At 55.3% G+C, this 26514-nt stretch overlaps 7 protein-coding genes across 7 annotated transcripts; 3 read left to right on the top strand and 4 right to left on the bottom strand.

The window, feature by feature from the left end:
- Positions 1 to 5271: 5271 nt before the first annotated feature.
- Positions 5272 to 7370, top strand: B0I36DRAFT_43090 (BAH domain-containing protein). Its single transcript, XM_046162560.1, has 4 exons — positions 5272 to 5713; positions 5818 to 6105; positions 6178 to 6308; positions 6386 to 7370. Exons 1-4 carry the CDS (start codon positions 5428 to 5430, stop codon positions 6935 to 6937), a joined length of 1257 nt encoding a protein of 418 aa, XP_046005758.1. The 5' UTR covers positions 5272 to 5427; the 3' UTR covers positions 6938 to 7370.
- Positions 7371 to 12103: 4733 nt separating this feature from the next.
- On the bottom strand, positions 12104 to 12448 carry B0I36DRAFT_368746 (uncharacterized protein; the record flags this gene model as incomplete). Its single annotated transcript, XM_046159663.1, has 1 exon — positions 12104 to 12448. The coding sequence occupies one exon, from the start codon at positions 12446 to 12448 to the stop codon at positions 12104 to 12106; it is 345 nt and encodes a 114-aa protein (XP_046005757.1).
- A 4992-nt stretch (positions 12449 to 17440) lies between these two features.
- B0I36DRAFT_388864 (uncharacterized protein) lies at positions 17441 to 18050 on the top strand (the record flags this gene model as incomplete). Its single annotated transcript, XM_046161273.1, has 2 exons — positions 17441 to 17898; positions 17982 to 18050. Coding segments are annotated over exons 1-2 (411 nt in total), but the record flags the coding sequence as incomplete, so codon positions are not given.
- A 1166-nt stretch (positions 18051 to 19216) lies between these two features.
- B0I36DRAFT_254950 (uncharacterized protein) lies at positions 19217 to 20056 on the bottom strand (the record flags this gene model as incomplete). Its single annotated transcript, XM_046150850.1, has 1 exon — positions 19217 to 20056. The coding sequence occupies one exon, from the start codon at positions 20054 to 20056 to the stop codon at positions 19217 to 19219; it is 840 nt and encodes a 279-aa protein (XP_046005755.1).
- A 508-nt stretch (positions 20057 to 20564) lies between these two features.
- Positions 20565 to 21415, bottom strand: B0I36DRAFT_368742 (prokaryotic phospholipase A2-domain-containing protein; the record flags this gene model as incomplete). The annotated part of the gene is made up of 4 exons (XM_046159662.1): positions 20565 to 20690; positions 20747 to 20876; positions 20929 to 21121; positions 21313 to 21415. The coding sequence occupies 4 exons, from the start codon at positions 21413 to 21415 to the stop codon at positions 20565 to 20567; spliced, it is 552 nt and encodes a 183-aa protein (XP_046005754.1).
- Positions 21416 to 22883: 1468 nt separating this feature from the next.
- B0I36DRAFT_43037 (uncharacterized protein) lies at positions 22884 to 24243 on the top strand. The gene has a single exon (XM_046162533.1). It carries the CDS (start codon positions 22906 to 22908, stop codon positions 24121 to 24123), a length of 1218 nt encoding a protein of 405 aa, XP_046005753.1. The 5' UTR covers positions 22884 to 22905; the 3' UTR covers positions 24124 to 24243.
- Positions 24244 to 25518, bottom strand: B0I36DRAFT_396020 (uncharacterized protein). Its single transcript, XM_046161538.1, has one exon. It carries the CDS (start codon positions 25314 to 25316, stop codon positions 24381 to 24383), a length of 936 nt encoding a protein of 311 aa, XP_046005752.1. The 5' UTR covers positions 25317 to 25518; the 3' UTR covers positions 24244 to 24380.
- Between the last annotated feature and the right edge of the window lie 996 nt (positions 25519 to 26514).

The raw sequence follows: 26514 nt of genomic DNA, 5'->3' as shown, positions 1-26514 counted from the left end.
GTTTCTCCAGCTCTGATTGGTCCAGATGGCCGCAAATCGTTGAACGATTGGACGCCTGCGGTTTTAAAGTGGGCCCCAGTTTTATGGGGCTCAAAAGTTTCTCGCGCTTTTATTGGCCCAAATTCGTATGGACCTCGCAAAACGTTGCGCAACTGGTTGGCGGCCTTGTAAAACACCGTATTTCGCGATTGTCGTGGCCAGCCCTTCCCTCACGGCCCACCCCCTCTAACCGTGAATATTGCTGCCTGTTGTTGCGCCGCATACTGCTACAGGGTCGGACAGCCAGAGCTACTTGAGCGCCTCGTGAGATCAATCGACGTACAGGACGTTGCCAGATCTGGCGCACCGCAGATCGCCCACGAAGACACGTGCTCAAGCAAGCCCTTCATTGCATGCGCTAGCGACCGGCAGAGACGATGCCTCAAGCCACGGGGACTGCGATGCGCGAGGAGGAGCACACGCTGCAGCTGCCTAACAACCGGCAGCTGGTCTACGCTGACAACGGCAACCGGGCCAGCCGTACCGTCGTCCTCTTCTTCTCGGGCTACCTCTCGGTTGGGATGGCGCGCAGCATCCCGGCGCCGCTGCGGGAGCTGGACGTGCACTGGATCAGCCCGACGCTCCCGGGCAACGCCGAGTCGTCGGCCATCCGGGGCGCGCCGTACAACGTCGGCCTGTGCCAGGACATGACGCGGCTGCTCGAGCACCTCCATCCGGGCGGCCTCGACGCGCTGTACGTCGCGGGCGGCTCGTATGGCACGGTCCAGGCCCAGATGCTCTACGGCGCCCCCTACGGGCTCTTCCCCATCGGCCGCAGCATCGCCGGCCTCCTGCTCCTGGCGCCCTTCTCGCCCTTCCGCGCGCACGCCGGCTACAGCCGCAGCATGACCTGGCAGAACTGGATCTCGGTTGGCCCCGTCAGCCAGTGGTTGCCCTTCCGGGCGGTGCCGCGCCTGGTGAGCGTCGCCATCGGGTCTAAGGTCAAGGACGTGGCCACGGCCAAGGCCTTTATGCACGACTTCATCGTCAAGCCAATGGACGCCGAGGAGCGGCGGGAGCTCGACGACTGGCTCGCGCGACAGCGAGAGGACAACGGCGACGACGGCTCCGCCCCGCTGACCCAGGACCGCTGGCTGGAGCGCATGGCCGAGGGCGCGGTGCGCTGCGCCCGCAGCTGGGACGGCTTCCTCGAGGGCAGCGACGTGCTGCACTCGGACTGGGGCTTCGTGCCGGCCGAGCTGGACGCGGACCACCGCCGCCCGCCCGTCCTCATCGTCGCCAGCGACAAGGACGAGCTCGGCCACGATATGTACCGCTGGCTCCGCGACAACTACGCCAACTCGGCTCTCCGCGTCCTCCACGGCGGCCACCTCGCCGCCACCTTCCACATGGACGAGTTGTGGGCTGAGCTGCTGGCCATGAGACGGCCGCAGGCATAAGGCGGCAACGCACCCTTTCTCAGGAGAGCAAAGCCTGCTTAAGACTTCGCCGTCCAAATGACCGCTTTTATTTCTCCTCGCTCTTGTTTCTCCTCGCTCTTGTTTCTCCTCGCTCTTGTCCATAAGTTTTTCAGCCGAAGGCTGTCTATACATTAATCCATAAGTTTTTTTTTCCGAATATGAGGTTTTGGTGCCAGCCTGCAAATAAGTTTTTCGGTCTCTGATTGGTCCAAACTTTTGTATTGCCAGCCGCAAAACCTTCCGCAACTGGATGACGGCCCTGTAAAAGTGGGACATGCGTTTGGCAGCTGGCGACAGCCTGTGTTTACTTTGAATTTCGCTTCACATGGACCTCACATATCAATTTCGTCCACGCAACGCGGTTTGATGTCTTGCAACGTTAAGTAATGACTCCTACTGTCTTATTCCAGGGCGGTTTTAGGTGAAATCCAAGGGATCCACGCGCCCCACATCTCCAACAGAATCCCTGCATGCCGTGAAGTCTCGCTCATTGCCTTCCTGGACATGTCATGTCCTACGAAAGGTCTGTGCACGTAGCAGGTCTGTCTCATTCCAGCCCCTTTTCCCGCGGATTTACTCAACCTCATTACCCCAGATTCCCTTTCTAACCCCATATTTTCCACTAAATGTGATCCACCGATGAATCCACAAACCCGACAGCAGTAGGACAGCCTATAGTAGAACGATGAGTAACCAGTTACGAACCGACTCCGCGACGACGCCGGACCGCGAGAATAATCCCGATCCGGTCTTGATATACCTACAGCTTTACGCAGACCTAACATACAATGTCCTCATCTGCTATAGACCCGATTGCCGACACGCTATTTCACCGTACGGAGCCCAGTGTCACGATCCAGCCTCCGGGGTCAACCGACTGGCAGGGCGCTAGGTTGCTGTTCTGGAAAGGTAGGTTGAACCTTTGTAATATCACTAACTCTTGCTGTCGTTCTCTCTTTGGGCGTTGTCGTGCCTCTTGGAAGAGATAATAGTCTCGGCAATTGAGTGACCAGTTCAAGTGTGTGTGAAACTGATACTTAGATTGTTCGCTGAAGTACAAAGGAGGTGACTATCTAGAGTAAAGGGAATCCGGTTGACCATATACCTTTGTCCTTCATCGCTGAGTTTACGTGGTCACCCCCTCCTGTATGACGTTCATGCTTCTGGTAATGACCGTCAGGCATGTAGCCGTCACGACCGCGCGTATTGGTGTGAAGCTGAGCGTGGCTGACTATCGCCACGTGGCTATCGAGCTATGTCGACACATTCGAGGACTAGTCATTCAGCAGCTCGAGGTTGATATGGGTGATGAGGCCAACTGTGACAACCCGCAGAACTTTGAGGACCGGCTTACTGGCGAAGCACGCAGGCAGAACAAGGTCGAGTACGTTTGGGGTTTACAGGCCACGAACGCGCCCCATGTGGCCAGATCGGCTTGGCAGCCCTGCGAATGCCCTCTCAGGGGCGACAAAGACTGGAGTAATGTTGATGCTTCCCATTCCGCGAATACCTGGACGAGTGGAGGAGGACGAGCTTCAGAGCACCAATTCGAACATGTGAGGATCCCCGGGGCTCGGAGCCACCGCCAAGATGCATCCGAGCCAGCAATACTGGTGAGGCCGGGCAAGTGCTCCTTTGTTGGACTGTTGATATCGCTGGAGGAATGCTTCTTCGCAACTCTCAGCAACCAATCCTATGTCCCCTTTACCAGACAACTTTCGCTTCGCCATAGAGCGTATGGTTGCAGTGCCTTCGGACTCATGGATCGCTTTAGAAAGCCGGGTACGATACATAGTAGTTCACCAGCATTTGACGAGACCTTAGGCTGCGCCACCAAGTGTGCGGCAACGGAAGATATCTTGACAAGGATAGAGGTGCACTGACCAAATGTCAAGCTGCCGTCCAAGAGTGATAGACGCGATGGATATGCTTGAAAGATAGAACACGCTGGATCATACCTGTAATTGGGCTATCGCGAGCGCCCAACACAGGACGCGAGGACCCCGGCAGAGTGGGGCTTTCCAAAAGGAAGAGGTCGTCCTTGAGTACGCCTTCGTGCACCTACCTATTAAAAAGGGTCTTCACGGCATCCTCCTCCCATCATAATATACGATAGCTTTGGGTTTTCTAAACTCATTGGTGTTCTTTGAATTCCATAGAAATCCACTACCGGACTCTCTATTCGAGCGACATCTAGCTGGTGTCCCGAACGGAGGTGGGCGGGAGACTGAGAAAGCGGGCCCACCGTGATCAGCGAGACGTTGCCTGCAAACGATGGCCAAGCATCTGGTCTGCGAGCGTGGGGAGAATGGCTCGCTCCATATGCATGGGTGCTCTGGGTTCTACGAGGCACCGGCTCAAGGGTGGCCAGCTACAGGCGGTCAAATCAGCAGCGGCAGCAGCAGCAGAAGGCTTCCAAGGGCACGTGGACCCATACGAGGCAGAGCCCCCGGTGGGCGGCAGTCCAACTATCACGAAGCTGCAGGTCTACTCCGGATTCTGCTGTATAGCGTGCTGATTCGTGACAAGAAGGCGGGAAGAGATTCAGAAGCACCGGGCTAGAGAGGCGGTCAGCCATGATCCCGGCCAAAAGGACTGTTCGGCAGGCATAGGCCACACGTATTGGAAAGAAGTGCGACTACAGTCGTTCTCGTCGGCAATGCACCGCACGCGGTACTGGGTCGTAGGAACGCCGGCAGCGGGGCAAGCTACCACGCATGCAAGGGCGGAGCCGGGGCCGGATGGCGGCGGTGGAGGTTAAGACTGTGAGGCCAAGATGGCGGCAAAAGTGGTGACAGAATATGCGGAGTGGGGCCGGACATGGCCGAGCTCCAGCGCGTAGCTGGTCTGCATGCCAGCTCTGTCCAGCATCCAGAAGGCCCTGGTAATGATCATCGGGGGATCTCGCGTTGTCACGAATTAGGCCTCTGCGTATCGCATTACAGGTCCAGAGGGATTGGCGCGTAAGTATAATACTCGGCGTAATCTTCTGCATTTGGGGGTGCCTTAATGGAGAATCTGACTTTAGGTCGCTGTGGTGGTGCCCAGCATGGCGGGGGAACACACAAGCAGAGGCGGCTGGGCTTGGCTGACACGATTCACCCCCGCCACCAGGATTTCGGAGGGGGTGGTGTTGTGCTGGCGGGTGCCCGTAACGAGAAGGACAGTGGCCAGCGCATTCTGACGAGCTGCAGCTTGTCGAGTTGCTAGATGGTGCTGCCTGCCCACCTACCCAAGCACGAGCTGATTCCACGCGCCGCGCCGCCCCCCGGCCCACACCCTTGTCCACTAGAGTAGCCGCTGCACGCGAGCGTCACCGCCGCGCGCCGCTCCGTCTCAATCATCGCGCCTGTCAAATCGCGACAACGCCTGCGCTCTCGTCGATCCCTCAGAATCAGCTTGAATTTGCTCCTGTTCGAAGCCGTGCGCGCGTCGGCGTCTGCAAGTCAGTCAGCACCTCGGGCCGCATCAACCGCCCAACCAAGCCCACACACCTTTACAAGCTTTTCCTCGCCTGCGCCGCGCATAGCAGCCGATATCCATCCTCTTTGCTTGCTGCAAGTCTCATATCATCGTGGGCAGTATCCCTCCTTCTTGCCGCTGGATAGAGACAGGGTCCCCTGCCGCGTGCGCCACGCCAGCGTAGCTCTCTAGCTGCGGATCCTGTAGTAGCTCCTGCTGCGCCATCCGCACAGCACTTGCCACCCCCCTCCGAGGCTGCGCGCAACTCCAACGCGGCGCTTTGTTGCAGACGCTCCGCTGCTGCCTGGGCCTATTTGCTCTATTTTCCTTTCCAAGAGATTGCGCTGAGCTTTAACCGTCTGTTCCTCGGCTACTGCTCAGCCGTCCACGCGGCCCAGACACGTCGCTTGAATCCCACGCGCGAATATCGGCATAGCAAACTGGTAACGCTGCTGCCAAAAGCACGCCAATCTTCAAGGTTCGAAGAACATACGATTCTGCAGCAATGGCCACCGCTCGCAAGCGGCCTCGGCCGGAGGAGTCCACTGAAAACGTGGCCGACTGCCCGTTCACTGTTATACATCCGGATCCCAATGAGAAGGAGAAGAAGACAAAGCGCCGCGGTGGCGGCTCAGAGGATCGGCCCGTGCCTCCGCCAAAAATTGACCTCCAGGTCTCGCCATTCTCTCCCATCGGCAAGTTTAACGCTAAGGACAACACCATGGACCGCCACTACCAGATCGCTCCGTTTGCCAAGTGGATGGACATGACCAGATATAACAGCTTCGTTTGTACGCGCCCCCACACCACCCCTCTTTGTATCCATATGTTTTGTAATATCTGCTGCTTCGTCCTCTGATAACGCGTGCCTCGATACTAACATGATGGTGCGTAGTGAATGGTGTCAAGTACCACAGCGAGGGCTTCGTCTTCGTCGCAAATGACAACACTATTGAGCGCCAGAAGAACCCCGGCGAGTCCCGTCAACCTAGAAAGAAGTCGGATGACGACTGGGTCGCAAGGATTCTCGAAATTCGCGCTGCGGACGAGCATCACGTGTATGCGCGCGTCTACTGGATGTACTGGCCTGACGAGCTGCCGGCTGGCACGACAGAAGGAAAACGGGTCATCAAGGGTAGACAGCCTTACCACGGCAACAACGAGCTCATCGCTTCCAATCACAGTAAGGAATTTTGCGCGCCCAAACTGGTGTGGTGTGTATCTTGTGGATAGCTGACATTCGTCGTCTTTGCAGTGGATGTCATCAACGTCGCCAGTGTCACGGCAAGCGCAACTGTTCATCAGTGGGACGAGACAAATGAAGATGAAGTACAGCCGGCTCTGTACTGGCGCCAAGCCTTTGACGTGCGAACCATGGACCTCTCGGTATGCCATCCACATTCGCACAGGACTCTGGAAATTGCCTGCTATTGAGACGCTGCTGACTCATGTATTGATAACAGTCCGCCGAAGAACGTTGCCACTGCAATCGTCCCGAAAACGCCGACAAGAAGCTCATTGGCTGTACCAACGAGGCGTGCCGCAAGTGGCTGCACGACGATTGCCTGGTCCACGAAGCTCTACTCCGCACTTTCGCACGCCTCGGAACTAACAAGCCTCACAAGCCGACGCCCGTCAAGGACGAGCAAGATAACGAGACTGGCTGCCTGCCTCCGTCGCCCAGCGAGTTCGGAGCAGCAACAACGGCCGATCCCTCTATTGATGTGAAGCCCGAGGAGCAAAACACCGTCAAAATGGCTGATGTCGTCAACGTGCTTCCCATTATCACGGCAGAGCGCACGGGACAGGCGCCCGAACCAAAAAGGAGAGGCCGCGGCCGCAAATCAGATGCCCAGAAGGCAAAACCATACGAGGGTTATTTCTCTGCCATCATGAGAAGTGACGTCAGTCCGCCACTTGTCGAGATTACTGATCTGCGGGAAGAAGTGACCGGGGGTCTCAAGAAGTGGACGGAGCCTCTGGACTGCCTTGTTTGTGGCCAGCAAATCCAATAAACCAGGAAACTCTCGCATTTGTTGGCAGAGTTTTGCTGGAGGCACAGCAGCAAGGACGATAGAGGCTTGTGGAACAGACGATCGGTAGACGAGATCTCGCGCTTTCCGGTGGTCCGGTCTACGCGAGGCTATGCTACTAGGTGCCAGCTCCCAAGGATTTTACGGCATCGCTTTGTAGAGACGATCCTTAGGAATGGTCAAAAATGGGTGCAAAGTCCAAGAGATTCGGTTCAAAGTGGAGTACTGTACAGTACATGTATGAGTGGTAGTATCAAGAAACGTCCACGATCTACTCCCTCGCGTCACTCTCGCCGGAAGTATTTACGTGCCCGGGCGTGATTGAGAGATTATGAAGTGATGGATAGACTTGGAGTTACTAAAAGGACTGTAGCTCATCGAACTTGATTACGACGCCATTGAATTGGATGCCTCCAGGCTGGAACATAGACGTTTGCGAATCGTGTCATTTGTATAATCCGAACCCGGGGATCGAAGATGAATCGATATTCACACGTAAGTGGCCATGGGCTGCGCGAACTCCGATGTAAGACGGGTGACGTATCACCCACGGAGCAGGCGTCCTAACAGTTTAGAACATGGACCTGGGTGACATAAAATTCATTGTAATGCAGCAAGGAGTCATTCCGTTGGGAAACCAAAGCAACACTGATCGAGGGGTGTCCTGGGGCGAATGAGGATTCTTCTGGTCGGGGACAAAACAACCACTGCGACCGAAGGGAGTTCACCGCTTGCTAGTCGCGGCGGTATTGCCGGCGAGGTGCAAGGAAGGCGTAGACCTGGACGTGGCCGAGGACAAGAGCGTCCTTGCTTCTCAACTTATAGAGGTCTTCCGCGAGTCGGTAGACCTAGAAACCGAAACAAGGGTTAAGTTAACACGCGACGAAATCAAAATGAGAAATCGTAGACTTCTTGAACCTGGAGCTATCCTCGATTACCCCGTAGATGCAACCTGCGTGGGAATCCCGTCCATTATAATAAAATCAATAATGATGTTAGTCCAAGAACGGGGGTAAAAGCCTTCTCTCCTAGAACGGCTTGATTTGAGTTGTAGAATAGACTAGTGGTTTAACGAAAAGTTCATTAAGGCGATAAGTCATAATGGTGAATAACTTGCGAACGTTATGGGAAAGATGCCATATAGCATATATTACATGATTTCAGTTCCCTCGACGCTGCACTTTACCAGAGCTATTAACCATTACATTGACAGCCGCAAGTCCGTAGATCAGCGAGACGTAAGGACGCCACACACCTTCTGAGGAATATTGACACGACTGCATTTGGATGTTGTCTTTTAGGATGGTCGTATGGCACTCAATGCGGTGTATGCAGCCGTGTACTTGAGTTTGGCAGCCCGATTCGACTCAGCCTATGTGAAGAGCAGCATTGATAAAGGGTTTGATGGAGAATGTGCACACCGAACGCTCTGGCCCTAGTTTCTGACTTACCCGAGAAACCTACTACTACAGTCTTAGGCGGGCGGGCCTACTGTTATATTCCACCCCAGAATCTAGTCAACTTCCAGGGTCTAACATGTGCCACATATACAGTGTCGCCCGTGCACACCTCGACGTCCTTTTCACTCCCACGTAGGATATGCCGGCTTAGGGCATTTATCAATTCCGTGGGTTGCGAAATTGTTTGCTTGCCAGCAGACAAGACATCCATTGAGTTTGTTATTTCGCAAGTGGAGGTTGTAGCACAACAAACCACCACGCTCACCGTGTTGGTCGTTGAGTCTGCTTGCTTGCTCGCCGACACTTGGAAAGGGAAGCGTAGTTTTTCACATATATTAGCAATGGCAGACATCACTGCATTCATAATTCTCGCCGTCGTAGGCATATTCGGGCGGTTCTCCTCCCCGTGCTCCTCCTGAGGACTGCAACTTGTGCAGCTGTTTGACACACGGCCCGAGCCGAGGAGCGCGCATCGGAGACTAGGATGTTTCAGACGTTGATTGGCAAAAAGTCCATCCGGCCGGGTCTCCGAAGAGGTGTGAGTGAGCCCATGCAACCAGCCCAGCGAGGCTGGCGCTTAGCGGCCCCAACCAACCGAAGAAAAGAGCCGCGGCCCAACTTCGCAAGACACAAAAGGACTACGCAGCAAAGAGGAAACGCATTTCTTCGATTCTTACTGACTCTCAAATCCCGGCCTTCAGACATTACACATCACCAGGCGCGACAGTAAATGGCGTCTACACCCCGTCTCCGCCCAAGGAGTCAGTGGCGCGCAAAGGGCAGGGAATGGAAGACGACGCATCCGGGTCCGGTGAGGCAGGACGCCCGGCTCTTCTCTCGTTCGACGAGATGCCAGAATGATTTCAACACGACAACAATCAGTGGATCCTTCACGGTTACCGGCCCATATCGGGCTCGTTTCGCGCCTCGTTCCGCAGTTGGTGGTATCTCCACAACGAGACGGTCAACATATATTCCCATCTCATTCCGGCGGTTGTCTTCCTCCTCGGCGAGTGGTATATCTTGCAGTACCTTGCTAGCAAACATTCCAGAGTCACTAGCACCGATTTTGTTGCTTTCTCGTCCTTTATGCTTACGGCGACCATTTGCTTTGCATGTTCGGCTCTTTATCATACTTTGATGAACCACTCTTATACGGTGGACTATCTCTACCACCGATTAGATATGCTCGGTATAGGGATCTTTATAGTCGGTGACATTATCTTTGGAGTATATATAATCTTTTGGTGTGAGACTACGCTACGTAATATTTATTGGTCTATGCTTGTCCGCTGGACGCGGAGTGATTATTGTTTACTAAACAAGCTGATTTTAGCCGCAAAGCTTGCAGGCTTGCGAGAAATGGATGGAGGAAGGCAGCATCACCGGCTGGGCAAATGCCAGCCAGTCCCAGTCCCTGCCTGATCTTCCCCACGGCTACCATCACGCCCGGGCTGTCAGCACAAGTCCAGGTATCCATAAGGTTGCCATGCCCATGATCTGATTTAGTTCGTAGCACAATAAAACGTATATGCGGGTGACTGCTTCACAATAGGTGACTTGGGTTCAATGGAAGTGGCGACGGGGTGGCTACGGCAGCGATCGCTGGGACGACCAGAGCTCGTGACCGGCCGTGTCGTCTTACTGCTCGGACTACATGTGGGAGATGGTAGCATTTGGCCAGAGTCGCGCGGCGACTCCCGCTCACTTCTGGGCCCGGACGGCTCCGACTCTTTAAGGCTCCCGGCCCCGGACTCTACAACGCCCCAGACTCTGCTCGGCTCCTGGTCCACAGGAGACCCAAGCGAATGACATGCCGTCCCACGTACCTTCCCTCTTAGCCTTTTAACGACGGCCTAGGGATCGTGAAAAGCGGGTTCCTGGGGATGATTCGAAACTCGCGGGTGGCGAAGCAGCGCGAAATGCGCTCGGGGTGGGCACTTAGGGACGGGGCTGTAGGAATTAGATGTTTAAAATGCCATACCTCGTGGCAGGCGAATGTGGGATCGAGATGTCAAGGATGACTGGCCCCGGCGTCGAGCTCACACAGCCAATCCGGGCACGAGCCGGGGCGTAGGTAGCTTCTCTGGACCGCGCAGCCAAATAAGGTGCCAAACCAGCCGGGTGGCGTTTCCGCTTGCCAGCGGGGGCCTGATTCGGGGGCTCGCCTGCTTTGTGTCAAGCAGCACACCGCCCTCGACTGGCGTGCGCAGCAAACTGCAAGCTATTGTTCCCCCGCATATGTGCGCGCGGGGCTGTACCATAGTAGGTATGGCGTCCTGCTTTGCGAGCGGCTGGGAAAGCACAGGCCTTGCATTTGGGTTTGGTGGCTGGACTGTCCGTCATCAAGGACAAACCGAAAAGTGGGCGCGTGATAGGGCTTCTGCAGCGTCGGACTTGAGGAACCTCCCCCGGAAACTAGGGGGAAAGCTGGCAGCCATAAAAACCTCAGCTGGACCACCGCAGGGACCCGCGCCCACATGTCGGAAGCAAACCTGGCACCGGTTGTGCCCTCGACATGTCAAGATGCGTCCGTCGTGTCCGTTTGACGACTAAGACTCGGCTACAAAGCGCTGCTGCTGGTCGCTGTCAACAACCCTGCAGACACACCATCATGAGATCTGGCGCGTGCCGATAGCCCTACAAGCGTCGAAGCTGCGGCGAACCCGTGGCAACCATGCCGGGAGAGACGGGGCCGATCGATGTGTCGCTGCCCATCGCGATGCTGATTGCGGGCTTCTTTGCCGTCGCCATCTACAACACTGTGGAGATTACCATCGCCATTTTCAGCATCTTTCGCCGCAAGCAGGGGCTCTACTTCTGGAGTCTGCTCGTCGCGACATTCGGCATCTTCATCCACACCATCGCCGTCTTCCTGCGGTTCTTCGCGCTTGCGCCAAACCTGCCAATGTGCGTCGTCACCGTCGTCGGGTGGTGGGCCATGGTGACTGGCCAGTCTGTCGTGCTCTACTCGCGTCTGGGGCTGGTCGTGACTGACCGCTGGAAGACCCGGCTCGTGGCCGTCATGATCGTCTTCAACTTTGTCGTCCTCCACATTCCCGTGTCGATCCTGTTCCTCGCCAGTAACAGCGGCAATCCCGACCCCTACTTTGGCGCCTTTGATGTGTATGAAAAGATACAACTCGCCGGCTTCATCCAGGAGACCATCATATCCGGGCTGTACGTATGGGAGGCCGCCACGGGCCTCACGCCTATCCTGGCGGTCAAGGTCACCAAGGGACGGCGCATCCTCCGCCATCTCGTCATCCTCTTCGTCCTCACCGTCCTGCTTGACGCCAGTCTCCTCGCCACCGAATACAGCGGGAATTTCCAGATCCAGACGACGTACAAGCCCGTCGTGTACAGCATTAAGCTCAAGATCGAGTTCGTCATCCTCAACGAGCTGATAGCCTTCACCAAGACGGGGAGGCGTCACGACCAATTCTTCAACACCGAAACGGACGAGGCGCCAAGGTCATCGTTGTCGGCCGGTGCCGCCATTGCAATGGACGGCCCCAGTACGATATCGCGAGTCAGCACGCAGCAGCATGGGATGGGGCGTAAGGCTGAAAAATGAACACCTTTCCGTCAGATCCCGCCTTTCGCCGCAGAGATCTGGCAGGTTGAATTGCGTATTAAGGAACCTGTTCCTGCGCCCGTTGGTATAGACTTGAAGATACATACCCTGCTAATCACCCAATACTGCTTGGGGGTTCAATCCCTGTTGAATTTCAGTCCACTTGAAACCACTGGCCCGGCGCAGCGGGGCGGTAGGGAAGATGAAGCGCGCTCCCGGGAGGAGCTGTGGGACGAGGTGGCCGGTCGATGTGTGGCCTGCTTCGAGGAACTGAGCGCCGAAGTTGCGGCCGTTGTCGCCGAGGCCGTGGAGGAAGACGAACGAGTGAGTGTGCGTGGTGGTGGGCTCGACGATGTATGTCGCTGATGATGGATGTGGTGGTGGTGTTGATGCTGGTTCAGGGGCGGGGTCTGTGGGATGCCTGTCGGGGCTCCGGCTGTCTGGCGGCTGCTCCATGCTGGGTGCTGGCGTCATCACGCTCGGGTGGTGAGAAGGATAAGTCGAATGTAATTCGGATGTCGAGCCTTGAGATAGACAAGGGACCATCCAAGGTGATGTTTGCTCATGCGACAGCATTGGTATGACGTTGGTCGAGTGTTGCCTGTTGCAGCGGGCGCAGTGTGACACCACCACCCGCAGGGCACAATCCAGATGGACCAACCAACAGACGGCCTACCGGCCAACAACCAGACTGTGCTTCGCTATTGAAGCTGTTGCTGGCTTGCTTCTTTTTCTCAATGGTCATTTGGGACGGGTTGGACCGGGCAGCCCCTGAAAAGAGCGAAGCATCAATCACCTCAGTGGCAGCAATACCTCTGGCTCTTCTCCATCAACATCGTGGGGCGGCAGGTGGTACAGTACCTGTCTGTCATGGCTTCTGAGGATGCGCGCAGGGGTGCAGTCCGCCTCGGACCCTCCTCATGCACGATGCCAGCCACCACACTGACAAGCCGCAAGGTATGGGCCAATCAATATGACATCCCGTCATGCACCTCGCCACAATGCGCTGGGCAGAGAGACAGGCAGACTACTCATTCGCAAGTAAAGATGGTGTATGTCTGCCCGATGTGTCTCGATCAAAGAGTGCCTGGCTGCCTGAATTAGTGCAGATAATTCCCTTCGCTTACAGGATCTGGGGTCCGGTCTGCTATCAATACTTTCTATGCATAGCTCTCAAGCTCAAGCATTTCTTCACATCCCAGCTCGATGAAGGGGGCAAGATATGGGCAAGCGGACTCGGGAGCCATGAATCTCCAGACACACTCGAATTCAATCGGGATTTGAAGTTCCCGGTAATCCATTTGGTACCCATTGTGGTTCACAAAAAATCAAATTGACGAAAGTCAAGACGGTCGTTGATGGTTGGAGAAAACTTCACGAAAAGCCAGGATTGACGAAGGTCGAGAAGGTCGTTTATCGCTCGAGGAAGCTTGACCTCAAGCTGACCCCTAAGGATCCGGAGAGACCGACCCAGAGTCGTCTCCCTCTTCAGCAAGAAAATGAGTCCTCGTCCTCGGCCAAATACTTGTTCATGTTCGGTGCCGGAGGAGGAGGAGGGAGGGTAGCGGAGGCGCCAGGAGAGGAGTCAGGAGAGGAGTAGAGGGGGGACGACTGCGGCACGATGGTTCTGAATAGTCCGAGCGCAGACGAACACAACAGCTTTCAACCATGCACCATGCCAGTGGTTTCCGTACCATCGATAGATGCAGCCTCTTCAGGTGAATATACTGTCGAGTGGCGAATGGTTGTCAAGAGCGAATCGCAAGACACTTATGTAAAAACCATGAACTCGACGATATCGATGATGGAGGCATACCTAACTCCCCTTCGCATAATTGAAAAACGTTCGTCGTCCAGATAAAGCTTGTTACCTGGAGAGAACATGTTCTGGCATGTTTTCGGATCTCGAAGAAAGTGCACTGCTCAGCAGTGAGTTGAGTGACATGCACACCATCGACGTACTTTGGAATAACTTAATATGCTTCATTTCCCACAAAGTCGCAGAATAGCGCTAGATAAATCATAATGTGTATATTTCTTCTTGACTCGTTCTACTACATCAAGAGATTGCCCGGCGCTTTACGGTTGGTCCGTACATACAGTCACCTCTCCTCTTCTGTACACGCCTCCCAAAGACTGCTGTCGCTTCACTGTTTCTGATAAGCGCAGTTAGGGAAAAAGGTGACCCGCTGATTGGAAAGCGTGAGCCGGATGCCACCTCCTCAAGCTCTATGCTGATATCGTGGGCTGTGGTGGTGACGAGTTGTAAGTTCACCCTCCGCCTCGCGACCAGCCCCCCTCGGGACCACCCCCCACCTGCGCATGAAGGCATCGTCAACCTCGCCGTCACTCTGCAATAGCTCGTCAGCCACCCAATAAAAAGGCTTTAAATTAATTGACCTGCACCTCTATGCAACTATCCTCATCACTATCACTTTCAATTAGCTCCACCTCGTCGTCGCTACTGTCGGTGTTGTTATCTGTGCTGATGTCCGACCCCATCTCCCGCCGCACCTGTCTCTTCGCGCGTTCGACGTTTATAACGGTAACGAAGTCTTTGTTGGGATCCGGGTCGACTTTGCGACGTTTGTTAGGCTTTGAAGCCTCCAATGCAGCTTGCAGGCGGTCTTTTTGGTGTTCTGCAGTGGTGTATCGGAGGTTCGAAGTCTCGATTGCCTTCGCCACCTTCTGGAACAGCTTCCTGCACGTCGCTGTCGCCAGCGCAGAATCGCATTTTATCAGTACCTGATGCAATGCATAGATATCGCGACCTGTTTTTGGCGTTTTGACGTCAATTGCGCATAAGGGCGTCAAAAAGTCCGGCTCTGTAGACGTCATTTGGGCCTGATTTGGGCCATCTTGAGATGTCGACTGGGACTCCTCAGGGGTCAACATCACGAACCGGGAGCTCAACGCTTTTGACCTATTGTGTGGCCACACCCCCGTGCCTCTGAAGCCGGCTATTATGTTCTCCTTGTTCAGCTTGCTTTTGCGCGCAGTTTCATATACCTCAAGAAACTCCCGCTTGCCTGGGGTCTCGTTTATGGTGTCGTAAGCAACCTCTGTAACCGCTGTACGGTAGGCCGACTTTACCGCCGAGAACACGCCTACGTTAAGTGGCTGAAGAACATGTGAGGTATGAGCCGGGAGGTAAATTAGCCAGATCTTGTTAATGAAGCATTCCGCTATGAATTCCTCTATTGCGTGCGACTTATGGCCGTCTAGGAGAAGGCATCGCCACTAACTAGGAATAGCAGGAACCGTGTTGGGGATGAACAACTCCTTGAGCTATTTTAGCGCAATATCATTGCTGGTCCACCCGTTTGGTGAAGTCTCAAAACACCAATGCTTCCATCGATCGATTTTGACATCAGGAAACCATTGCTGTTGAACGGACTGGCCCTTGAAGATAACCAATGGAGGGATGGAACGACCGCCGGCAGAAATGGCCTCGATTATCGTGATCCAGGTCCTCCTGGCGCCGTCCTTTTTCAACGTGAACTTGCGCAGAGCATCACTGACCACGAAGCCATTGTGACCTAGGCCTTCTGCCACTCCGCACTCGTCCACGTTCCAGATATTCTCGGGCTGCACCTTTCTGCGCTGCAATGACGTCAACCGGTCGAAGAAGATATCAATGTTGGCCTTGCAGGCACCGTTGTACCGTTTGTATTCGATAAGTCGTGATCTCGAGGTTGTCAAGGTTGGGTTTCGGTGGATGAAACGACGGTACCGGTGCTGCCCAAGATGTGCGGCGGGGTCGTCGATCGACAGCAGCCGCATCGCGTGTGCTTGAATTGCTTCAATGGTGCTGCATAGCCCAGCTTTGCTTGGTCGAGGGCCCAGGAGACCATATAGTCTTCCTGGGTGACGGAGAGGGCTTGTCGGACTTGGTATTTTTGCTTGAAGGTTGGAACGGCCTTGAGGCGACGACGTAGGTAGGATCTGTCGACTTCGTGTAGTTTGGCAGCTGTCGCAATAGGTACGCCAGCCTCGATGTCGTCCAGTGCGCGGCGGGCGCGCAATTGGTAGTCTTTTGGCACCATGACGATAGCCTCATTTTTGGGGTTTGTAATGGTCGTAATTATGTCGCAGAGAGACGCGAGGAAACAGGTTTATATGGCAGATTGTATGGTGGGGTGTTTGAACGCGTCGCGTCGCGACCCCTGGTCGTGATGCGCCCTGGTCGCGAGGCGGAGGGTGGACTTAGTCGGCCGGCTATCGAGAGCCTCAAAGAGTGTATGAGTAGTATCTTCGCATCATCAAGTGCACCACGTAATTGTGGATCATATCGATTTTAACATCCTTAATATTTTATGTTCTTCGTCTGGTACAGTACGTGAGCGGCGCCCAAGCCAGACTGTTGATGCAGGACGACGAGTGGGGCAACACTGATGCGGGGCGCACCTGGGCGATCAACCAGGACTCTAGAGCTTGCAATCAATCAGGAACCAAGTCACCACGAGAGATTTCTATGAAAATCGAATGTGGGGGAAAGGGGTATTTCGTTATGAGTGATGTGCCGTGGTCCTAGGGTCTGATTATGCGTGGAGGTTTTCAACGAGAATCGTCCCGCGAAGTACGAGATCGCGGCACTGGCCGTGGTATCAGCGACCGATCTACATGCAAGATCGGCTCTATAACCTAGCTCTAGATTCTTGGCGTGGAACCCCGCTATCAATACCTCCATACCCACCATAGTCGCGCTTGTCCCAAAGTCTGTCAGCGATAATTATGTCGTATGTAGCCGAATCAATGTTCAGCTGTGCAGCCCGGGGGCCTTAGTCCTTACCTGAAGCAGCGGCTACAATCCATTCACACATCTTCTAATGTGGTCCAGGTGGTGGTTGCGCCTGCCGGCCCGCCCGCATCGGAGCCTTGGTCAAGGTTGCATATCTTTTCGGCCACTGGGTGTGACGCGACTCGGATTGGAGAAGCATCCCGGCTGCAGGGGACGATTGCGCGTTGAGGGCTAGAGGCTCTGAACCTCGCTCCGCTACCCAGGAGCCCGGCGAGGCTCCCGAGTGGGGCCATGGAGGGTTCACGATGGCGAGCCGCGTGCCACAGGCGGCATGCGGGCCGTGCAGTTGTCTCTATAGGGCCACCCGATGTATGGCGGCTTCATGCAAAAAGCATGAAGCCGCCGTGGCTTTTGCTAGCCATGCATTAGGCAGACTGTCCGCACGTCAGGGACGGCCTGTAGCCTGAGCCCCGGCCCGCCCCCGCCTTATCAAACCTCAGAGGTTCAATGGCTGCCTCGCTCGTGGTTCCTTCTGTGGGGGGCTGCCTGGCCGCAAGGCCAGTGGGGCAAGGCTCCGCCATGGTGTGCTAAGCACCATTTGGAATCTGAAGGTGGCACGGGGTCTGCCAAGGCGCTAATCACCAGGGTGACAGGGGTCTAAACCCCCAACACCTGAAATCGACGATGGCACTCGCGACGACGTCACCGTCGCCAACGTCGGTTTAAGCGCATGATTTTTAGGCCATTCTGTTAAGTCAATCATTCTGAACGCGCCAAACGTCTTCATTTACCAATACCGTCACTCTGTACCGAGAAAACGCGATGCCCGGTCCAGAGCATACTACGCCCCGGCGGGCAAGGCCCCTGGGTACCATATGGTGGCTACAGAAGCGAGGCCTCCTGACGGCAGACGGTCGAACCCACGACAACAACGGCCAGAGGCTGTTCTCGAAGGCAGAGGTCTTCGCGGACTTCAATGTTCCGAAGAGAACTGGCTTCAGGTGGCTTCGTGCTATTCCTGAACCTCCTCAAGAAACAGCCGAGTCCGAGGAGACCTCGCAAAGAGGGTCGCCATCACCATCACCGTTACCAAAGAGGCAGTGCTTCGACCACGAGTATTATATGCGCCGGACGGCCCATAACCCTCTTATCGATAATAAACGTGGTAGGCGCGTCGAATTCAGCGTTGAGGACGGTAAAACTATCTATCATTGGCTTCTAGACCTCCCTGAGGGTGATAAATGGCAGGGTTACCGCCTGCCGTGGCCAATCGCGGCAGCAGAGTCGGGCCTCAAGGTCACCTGTTGCGAGAGGGTAATCAGGAACCAGATGCGGAGGAGCTTCAGGTACCATACCTGCGTCTCAACACTGAAGGAGGGGCTCCACGACAGCGCCAAGAAAGCACGAATTCGATGGGTTCGACGGCGCCTTCGAGAGGGCAGGTACGACGACGAGGAATGGCTCAAAACAGGGTTCTCAATGGATGAAGTCCACTTCGGATTTCAGCCGGCACTCACCACCAAGGTCCACCGCCGTCCAGAGGACCGAAATGAACATTGGGTTGTACAGCCAGAGGACCCTCGCCAGAAGTCAAAGAAGCTCAGAAACGCCAGAAACGCTATAAAAAACAACGAACATGACATTCAGGGTGCCGAGGAGCTAGAGGACGAGAACGAACAGACCCTCATGCATGCAGTGTGCGCAGTCGGCTGGAACTTCAGGTCGAAGTTATACTGGTACACGATCCCTTCAAACAAAAATGGGAAAATGACGGCGGACGTTCTGATTCCAATTCTACGCCTACTGTACAGCGAAATAGAGAATCACGTTGGACATAAAGATTTCCGCCTTCAAGTCGACAGCGATTTCTCACACCACTCGAAGAAGGTCATGAAATGGATCGCGGACAATGACCGTCAACTCGTTATTGGTCCCGGACTATCTCCTGATCTCAATTGGATCGAGACGAACATCAGGAGAGTCAAGTATCACGTCAAAAACACTGCACATTTGACTACAGGCGATCTAGAGCAGATCATCCACGAGGGGTGGCGCAAAGTGGCCCAGAAGAAGCTAAATAACGACGTTCTGAGTCAAAAAACGAGGCTCGAGCAGGTCCTCCTCGCAGGCGGAGAACGCATTCATTATTGACCTGATTGGACAGGAGAAAATATATTTCCACTTTTATATGCAATTTGTATGGCCGGGTGAAATAAATGTTAGTCTAGGGCCATCTGAGGGGGGGAAAAGGTCGTGCCACCTTCAGATTCCGAATGGTGCGCAGTGTTTCCTAGCACTAGAAGGACTCAAATAGTGGGGAAGCGACGGTCGGGCATCAGGGCGCGAAGACACACTAAGGGGTCACGGTCCGCGACGCACCTATGTGGAATGTGGCCAGTGCATTTATACTAGCAATCAATTAAACGTGTCCAATCCCAAAGCCGGACTGCAAAGCGTCGCCGAGCAGAGGCAGCAGCCCGCCGCTACTCCTCATGCTTCCTCTTCTTCCCCCGGCCGTCCTCTGCGACGTCACAAGGAACATCGTTAAGTCCCGACTCCTCCTCGAGGCCGTCTTCCTCTGATTTCTCGTCGCCCCCTCGTTTCAGAAGGGCGTCTTTGCCGTCCCGCAGCTCCTGCCGCAGCGCCCTGTTCTCGCCGAGAAGCTCCGCGGGCTCCGCCTGCACGCGACCGGCGCTGACCTCGAACATGTCGTTGGCGACGTCGAGCGCGTCCGCGAGCTCCTTCTCGAGGCCCTCGTTCTCCCTCGCGATCGACTGGTATTCGGCCCTTAGCGACTCGTGCTGGGCCACGGCGACCCCGAGCTCCGCCAACTCGACGCCTTTCTCTCGCAAGACCGCCTCCAGGGATTGATTGATCAACTTTTGCTCCGCGAGTTCCCTCCGGCAACGCGTGGCCTCGCGTTCCTGAAGCTCGGCGTTGGCTTGATGCTCTCGTGACCCAAGCTCGGCTGCTTCAGGCCTCGATTTGGTGTTCTCGTGCGATGCACGAGTTGCCTCGAGGTCCATGAGCGTTTGCTGGTGCGCCCTGTCCAGCTGGCTATGGAAATTCGACCAGCGGGCCTGCGTCTGGCTGTGCTGCGCGACCAGAGCATCGTACTGCGCCGCCAGTGCCTCGTAGCGCTGCTGGAGACGGCCGCGCTCCACGGCTCCTCTCTTGACCGTATCGTGCCATCTGGCCGTGTCCGCGCGGATGCGCTTGAGGGTCTGGCTGGTGGACCAGATGTCAAAGTCAAGCTTGAGCGCGGCAGCACATCCGCACGGATCGGGGCCGCTCTGAGGGCACTGGGACGCAACGATTAGCATGAAGATGGCCACTTGATGGGATGCACGCCCTATCTGCTCACCCCACAGTCTGCCGCGACGGGCTCGGGTTGCGGCGCCATTCTTGGGAAACCGAGACGTGGAAGGCCGCAGCGGCAGTTCCTGGTACGATGTGTGCACGGTGTCAAGGGAAGCCATCTGGTTGCTCTCGCTGTGCGTGGCGACCTCTTGCCGAATTTTGGTCCGCGGGCTTATATCCTGACCCGCCCTCATCGCCTTGCCACCCACGTCCATGGCCAGAGCCCAAAAAGGGCCATCCGACGGCCCCCACCCTCTTGGGCGAAATCGCACCTGTCTGGCGAGCGCTGTGGCCGAGAATAAGTCTCTTGGGCTGGCATAAAGTTGCATGCGACTTGGCTGGCGCGTGCCCAGGGCAGCCTCGCGCCTCGCGGCCCAGACTTCCTCGCACCCCCGCGTCATGGACGTCACCCACTGGTACGCAATCCTCGTCGGAGCACTGCTCCTCCCTTTGGCCGTCGGCCTGGGCTCCCTACTCCTGAGGGCCATCCGTGCTCTCGGGGCCGACCGCGTACTTCACGCCCTGTCCTTGCAAAGAATCATCTGGACCGTGGGCCGCCGCCATGTCATCACATGGGCCGACATCGTCCTCGGCCTCCTCTTTGTTCCGTCAACGCCGCGGCCATGGGCTACGGAGTCGGTGACGGCACAGACTTTGTCCGGCGGGCCGGCGTCGCGCCTGCTGGGGTCTAACCCTCCAAACGCTCTCACCGCAGCGTAGTAAACTTCTGCCAGAGCCCGGCACAGAGACTTGAGCGTCACCGAGTTGCATTGGTAGTACAAACTGAAGCATATTAGTATTACATCCATTTGAGGGGTTGAACGGGGTGATTGACTCGGTCTTGAACTTGTTGTCAATCCTGAGTCTCCCAGCTGTCGTGAAGCGGTTCTGCTTGTGATAGTTGTTGTAGCCAAAGTCGTGGCGGTGGCATGCCGGGACGAAGGGGAACCCGAGCGGGTTGTCGGGTGACAACATGCAGTCGTCAGTCGTCCAGTCCAGCGTAGCCGGGTCGCGGGCGTCGTGCTTCACTGTGAATTGGGGTAGTGTGAGAGTCACTCGTCGTCTGGCGGTGGGGCTCGGCCGGAGACGGGAAGCATCCTAGCTGGAGCTCGGGAGTGTCTCTCCTGTGGCTATTATGGTCCATTGCGTGGACTAGAGATGCTTTAGTTTACCAGAAACTTGAAATTCGTTGCCACAAATTCTTTCAGGATTGACATACCAGGCAACCGGCGTGCATTCGTAGACAGACCCTGGCTGTCCGCAAGGATAGGATCTATATTTCTCAGACCAACGTCATTAGATTCCTTCCGCGTTTCAGCCATGGTCTTGGTCCGAAGGCTCTCGAAACCCAGCCCAGGAGACTCGGGAGATGCTGAACGAGTCGTATACTAGGTTAGTTACAGCTTCTGCAACTCGCACGAATTATGCACTGCGGTAACGTGCTGCTGGATCTGGACGTACGTTGTAGACTGCATTCGACCGCTGATCTGCTTGAGTCTAACAATGAACACTCAGCCTTGCCATCTCCTGGCCGGTTATCTTCCCAGCGGTTCCCAGGGCGGTCCGGCTGTCGACTGCTAGCCGGGTTTGAGACATTGGAAAGTCGCTGAACAGATCCACGAGGAGGAGGAGGAGGAGGAGGAGGAGGAGGAGGAGGAGGAGGAGGAGGAGGAGGAGGAGGAGGATAAATCGCAGAGACAGGCGCTCTCTGTCTCATTGACTGGCTTGTAGCTGCAGTAGCCTTAGCCGAGACCGGAACATAGAACTCTTGATTCTCTAGAGTGATAAGCATGGCGATGAGGGGAAGGGAGTGATGAGGGTAAGGGAGTGATGAGGGGAAAAGGAGTGATGAGAAGAAGAGTTTCAATCCGTTCAACATGAGGTGAACTGTAGCTTATATACTCGGTAGCTAAATTATACACGTCACTGAACCTCATTTCTGGGTGAGTTTATGGCCAGGTCTCTTTGATACCCGAGAAGCCCAGGGCCGATGAACCCGCCCCTATCTAAGAGAGCCCACGTAGTGCAGAAGATAATGTTGCTGGACGCTGTGCTACCCAGTCAAGCCCGGTCAACGAATGACCGCTATTCCGACCTGTTGGAGCTAGATAAACATGATGTGACTGCGGCAGAAGCTGAATTAACCGTCGAGGCCAACCTATCAAATGTGGTCTCCCTAGAGACGCCCCAGACACAGAGACGCCCACGATATGCCACTATTCCTTCAAAGCCGGTTCCGCGGTTTTCGTCAAAGACACTGAGATGAGCGCTCCGAGTTCCGAAGCGCGCGGGCTTCATCGTGTCGATGAAGACTGTGCTAATGCTGACGCGTTTGCAGCCGACAGTCACGTAGATGCGCCCTCAATGACTCATTCCTCAGTCCACGATTGATTTCCATGTGATTATCCAGGCTGTTAATAACGAGCTGACTACTTTCGATGATAAATTTGTGGAAGCCGCGATGTGATAGGCTCTAGATAGTGATCTTTTTTTGCGCGGTGGGGGCTCACAGAGAATAGGAGGTGGCGGAGCGAGGTGAATGAGAGGGATCATCTGAGCTGAAGGGCATGGCGTGATGAGAGAAAGGTTGAACGAAGTCATATGTACAAGAAAGTGATGGGAATGAGAGCTCACTTATGTATTCTGAACCGAGCTAGATTAGGAATAGTGGCAAAGCGGCAATCACGCTAAGCCCTTTTAGATTGCCGCCATACCCTGTGGGGACAACAGCACGTTCTCCATTACGAAGACAATCTTGTCCAGAGATACAAGGAGTTGGCCCACACCGCCCGAACACTTCAGCAACAACGATATGTTCAAAAATCGACCTCGCCAACAGCTGTACCAAACAATGCTCAGAGCTTTGTCGGAAATGTCCCCTCTCCGGCGGCACCAAACCAACAGTGGACGGCCCTGCCAAGCCAAACGATGTCCGCGACCATTGAACCTCTTCACACCAATCCTCCCAGCATTTCCCAACGAGTCGCCGCTCGCCCAAGAGTCAGCAACCTCGATGAGTGTTGCAAGTTATCAATTTTCTACGACCGAGCAAGCACCATCTCCGGTGACGGCAGCGCCAACACAGCACGCTTTGCGTACTGAGGCGCCGGGTTTAGCCTGGCACGGTCAACCCCAGAGACTTCAATCTCCCGTAGAGCAGACACATGCGCGGCCGAATGCGCATGTCTGGGGACCATCAAGAAGTCAGCAAGCTAGTTTCGGTGCTTCTTACGGTGCGCACTGGTCCAGTGGCTCACCTGTTTCAGCTCACTCACCTGTATTCCCGGTCACTGGGGCGAGTAGGCAATATCCATCCGGATTCCCCGTAGTGCAGGCTTCGATGGCTATCAGTACGATTCACAGAGGGCGGGCTGTTCAGCCTCTACAACCCTTTGTGACACAGCCAATACCGACGAAACCAATCTCGACCGGCCTCTTGTTCCCAGGCCGCGATGACCGAATTGCCACCAACGAATATCCGGGTGATCCGCAGAGTAACCACTGCATCATGCAATCCCTTCATCATGCCCACATTCGTAGTCCAAAGCGCCTTCCTATACGACCAGAAGCACTGAACGAGCGGTATTACCAGTCAGTCAGGAGACTCGCGCTAGGCCCTAACTCAATTGCCCCTGGAGCCGCGGTCCAGAAATTCAGCTTCCACTTGGGTCCTAAGGATCGTGATCGTTTGACACATGTCGAAACTGATCCCGATGATCTACTACCTCTTCAGAGATACACCAACAGAACCTTACGCGTCCGGATTCGCTGCTGCTATCTGCTCGACCACCAGCAGCACAGTATCACTGACGGCGACTGGGTCACGAAAGATGTTGTCTGGCCTGAACACATTTTTCTAGAAGTCAATCACTCTGTCTTGCTCAAGGGCAAGGGTAACCGCGAGAGGATCGTCCAGGAGCTCCTGCGGAAGAACCGGGCCTTGGAAGACGAACTATTTCGGTGCAAGGAAACTATGAGACAGGCATTAAGGCCTCCTAGCCCGGCTCAGGGAACGAGTTTCCCGCCGTGACGGGCGGTGTTCATCGACAGTCCCAATGTACGATATCCTACGTTCTGCGAGCGCCGTGGCATGTTCATTGCTATTTACCACGCCTTCTGGCCATCCATGCATCGTCTCTTTCTTTTATCCTCTTCTGTTGAACTACATCTGTACCAACCACGGGCGCTGCCTACATTCATGTTGCTCGGGGCTTAGTAATCCATCCCCGTCGCCTCCACTGCCGCGACCTTTGCTGACCACCCAAGGCTGATGCCTGTTTGCTGTACTCATTCTTTAATGACGCCGAGAACCCTGAGCGGCCGTTTAGTTGTGCGTCGGCGTGTCATCCTCGACCTTGAACTCCGGTTCGGACCATCTCCGTTGTGCCGCGCTACCAAATTGGCAGGCTCGCTGTTCGTCTTGTGTGACTGTGACAAAGCGGTGTGGACATTCACGTCGTCGGCGATATGCACTCGGATAAGGTGCAGAGGACTGGAGAGCACATTCCAGAGGATTGCCAGGCACCCGCCATGGTCCGGTGTTGTCACGTCCGGCGGCGTGTACCGGATGCTGACTCGGAAGGCATTTGTGGAAGGGGGAACGGCGACTAGGCTTGATAAGCCCTTGTTGTTCGTCTTTGGGCAGTCCAGGAACACCACAATGACTCGCGCTGGGTGTTCCACAAGCAAGGTCTCCAGCTCCCCAAGGGCAGCGTCTCCAAGAGGATTATCCCCGATTCGCCGAAACCCGCGTAGGATTGCCTGAAGCAAACCCAGCCGGCGCACTTTGCGCGTCCCAGGACAAGATGTAGTAAAGATAGGATCGAAGGCCGCAGCAAGGTACACAGCGTCGATAGGAGAAGTTGCCGATGACACGATGACGGAGCCGCCTTGAGGCAGGCGCCAGGATGGCTGTTGGGCTACCGAGCCACGTCTAACGCCATCGATTTGTAGGTCGGTCCACCACGTGCCGGAGATACCCATCAGTATGAATAAAGCAAGCTTCTTAACAACGGAGCCACTTGGGAACCATTGCAGTAGTATCCCGTAGGCGGCGATGGTAATGAAGATGAGGGGCAAGCGGGTAACAAGGAGAAGGACTTGCAAGATGAGTGAGAAGACGGAGGAAAAGAAGTTGACCGCGAATAGTGAAAAGACCAGGCAGGCCGAGAACATGCCCTGCTCAATAATGTTGTTGGAAACCAAAGCTGGCCTGACGGCCATATTGGGACGATGTTGTTACGGATATTGTAGGATCAGGCCCTGATGTGTGAGTATGGATGAAGCGCTCGGGCTCCTTTTCTGTCTCGACAGGCATCTGAAGGCACTAGGTTCACCAAAGACGTTGCCGTGGAGCGACTCTTGATGCATGTGCAGGTTACCCCGCCAGAGGTACAGTAATGGCATGATCATCCACGGATCACTTCCACGAAGGTTTTGGCCCGGCAATGGAGGTTGGTTCGCAAGGTGGCTGGCTGGCCCATGAAACTTCCCGTGTGCATGCGGCTCAATTTGACCCACATCGGGGAGGATAATCCAGTCCATGGGACCAAGGCCGGCATTAGGCGAAACTCCAAGCCCTAAGACCAAAGTGAATTAGCGACAGGAGGGCTGAACATGCCAGCTGGGTCGGTCGTGCCGGCCGCTTGGAGCGGCGGGGTTGGCGGGGACTAGGATGCGATGCATCAGTCGGGTAGGGGTCAAACGGTAGGACCACAATGGAGAGACAAATGGGTGGTTCAGCAGCAGTGGAGAAAACGCCATGTCACAAACTCGTAGTTGCAAACACGCCCGCCAGCTTCCCAACGTGGTGAGCATGCCGCTCTAGGCAGGTTTCTTTTGCCCTCAACGTTTACGATGCTCCTTAAGAGGGCGTAGATCGCTGCCTGCCCCGTGTCAACAGCGTGGTGGGTTTCTCGGACCAAGACGACTTGTACAGTCGACGGTCAATTCCCATACAGTGTACTAGCCAGTGTCACCTGGCTGATTCGTATCGGAGTAACCTTATCCTGAAATGGCGACTTGCAGCCCGCTCTCGCCCCGGGGCGCGGGGGTGGGGTTTGCAACGGTAAATGGAGCTTAGCCGTAGTGTCAGTACTGTCCTGTGCCTAGCTCGTATTAAAGCTGGCCGGTGGACTGCTACGCAAGTAAAGAGCTTCTGCCGGGGCAGATTCTAGGTACCGAGAGAGCGAGGAACAGAGCAATCGACCGGACAGGACTTGAAAAAGGACGCTGCCGCTTCATCTTCTGCCTCTTGCGTGACACGACTCATAGTCCCGCCCCTTTCCCCGTCCACCCCCATATCGCTTTCAACCGGGCTCGAGATAAGTGTCAAGATGTGTGGGTTGTAGAGAGTTGAAATTGGTCCTTAACCACTGCCCAAGTCAAGGGGACGAGTTATATACACAAAACAATGGTGCCC

Source organism: Microdochium trichocladiopsis (genome assembly GCF_020744255.1).
Source record: "Microdochium trichocladiopsis strain MPI-CAGE-CH-0230 chromosome Unknown B0I36scaffold_12, whole genome shotgun sequence".
NCBI classification, from domain to species: Eukaryota; Fungi; Ascomycota; class Sordariomycetes; order Xylariales; family Microdochiaceae; genus Microdochium; species Microdochium trichocladiopsis.
This window is presented reverse-complemented; position numbering and strand designations above follow the sequence as displayed.

Excerpts from the sequence above, each read along its gene's own strand:
- B0I36DRAFT_43090 (XM_046162560.1), top strand. The coding sequence starts at position 5,428 with ATGGCCACCGCTCGCAAGCGGCCTCGGCCGGAGGAGTCCACTGAAAAC. Across the intron at positions 6,106-6,177 it reads GCTCATCGCTTCCAATCACA|TGGATGTCATCAACGTCGCC; the intron begins GTAAGGAATTTT and ends TCGTCTTTGCAG. Across the intron at positions 6,309-6,385 it reads TGCGAACCATGGACCTCTCG|TCCGCCGAAGAACGTTGCCA; the intron begins GTATGCCATCCA and ends TATTGATAACAG.
- B0I36DRAFT_43037 (XM_046162533.1), top strand. The coding sequence starts at position 22,906 with ATGTTCAAAAATCGACCTCGCCAACAGCTGTACCAAACAATGCTCAGA.
- B0I36DRAFT_396020 (XM_046161538.1), bottom strand. The coding sequence starts at position 25,316 with ATGGCCGTCAGGCCAGCTTTGGTTTCCAACAACATTATTGAGCAGGGC.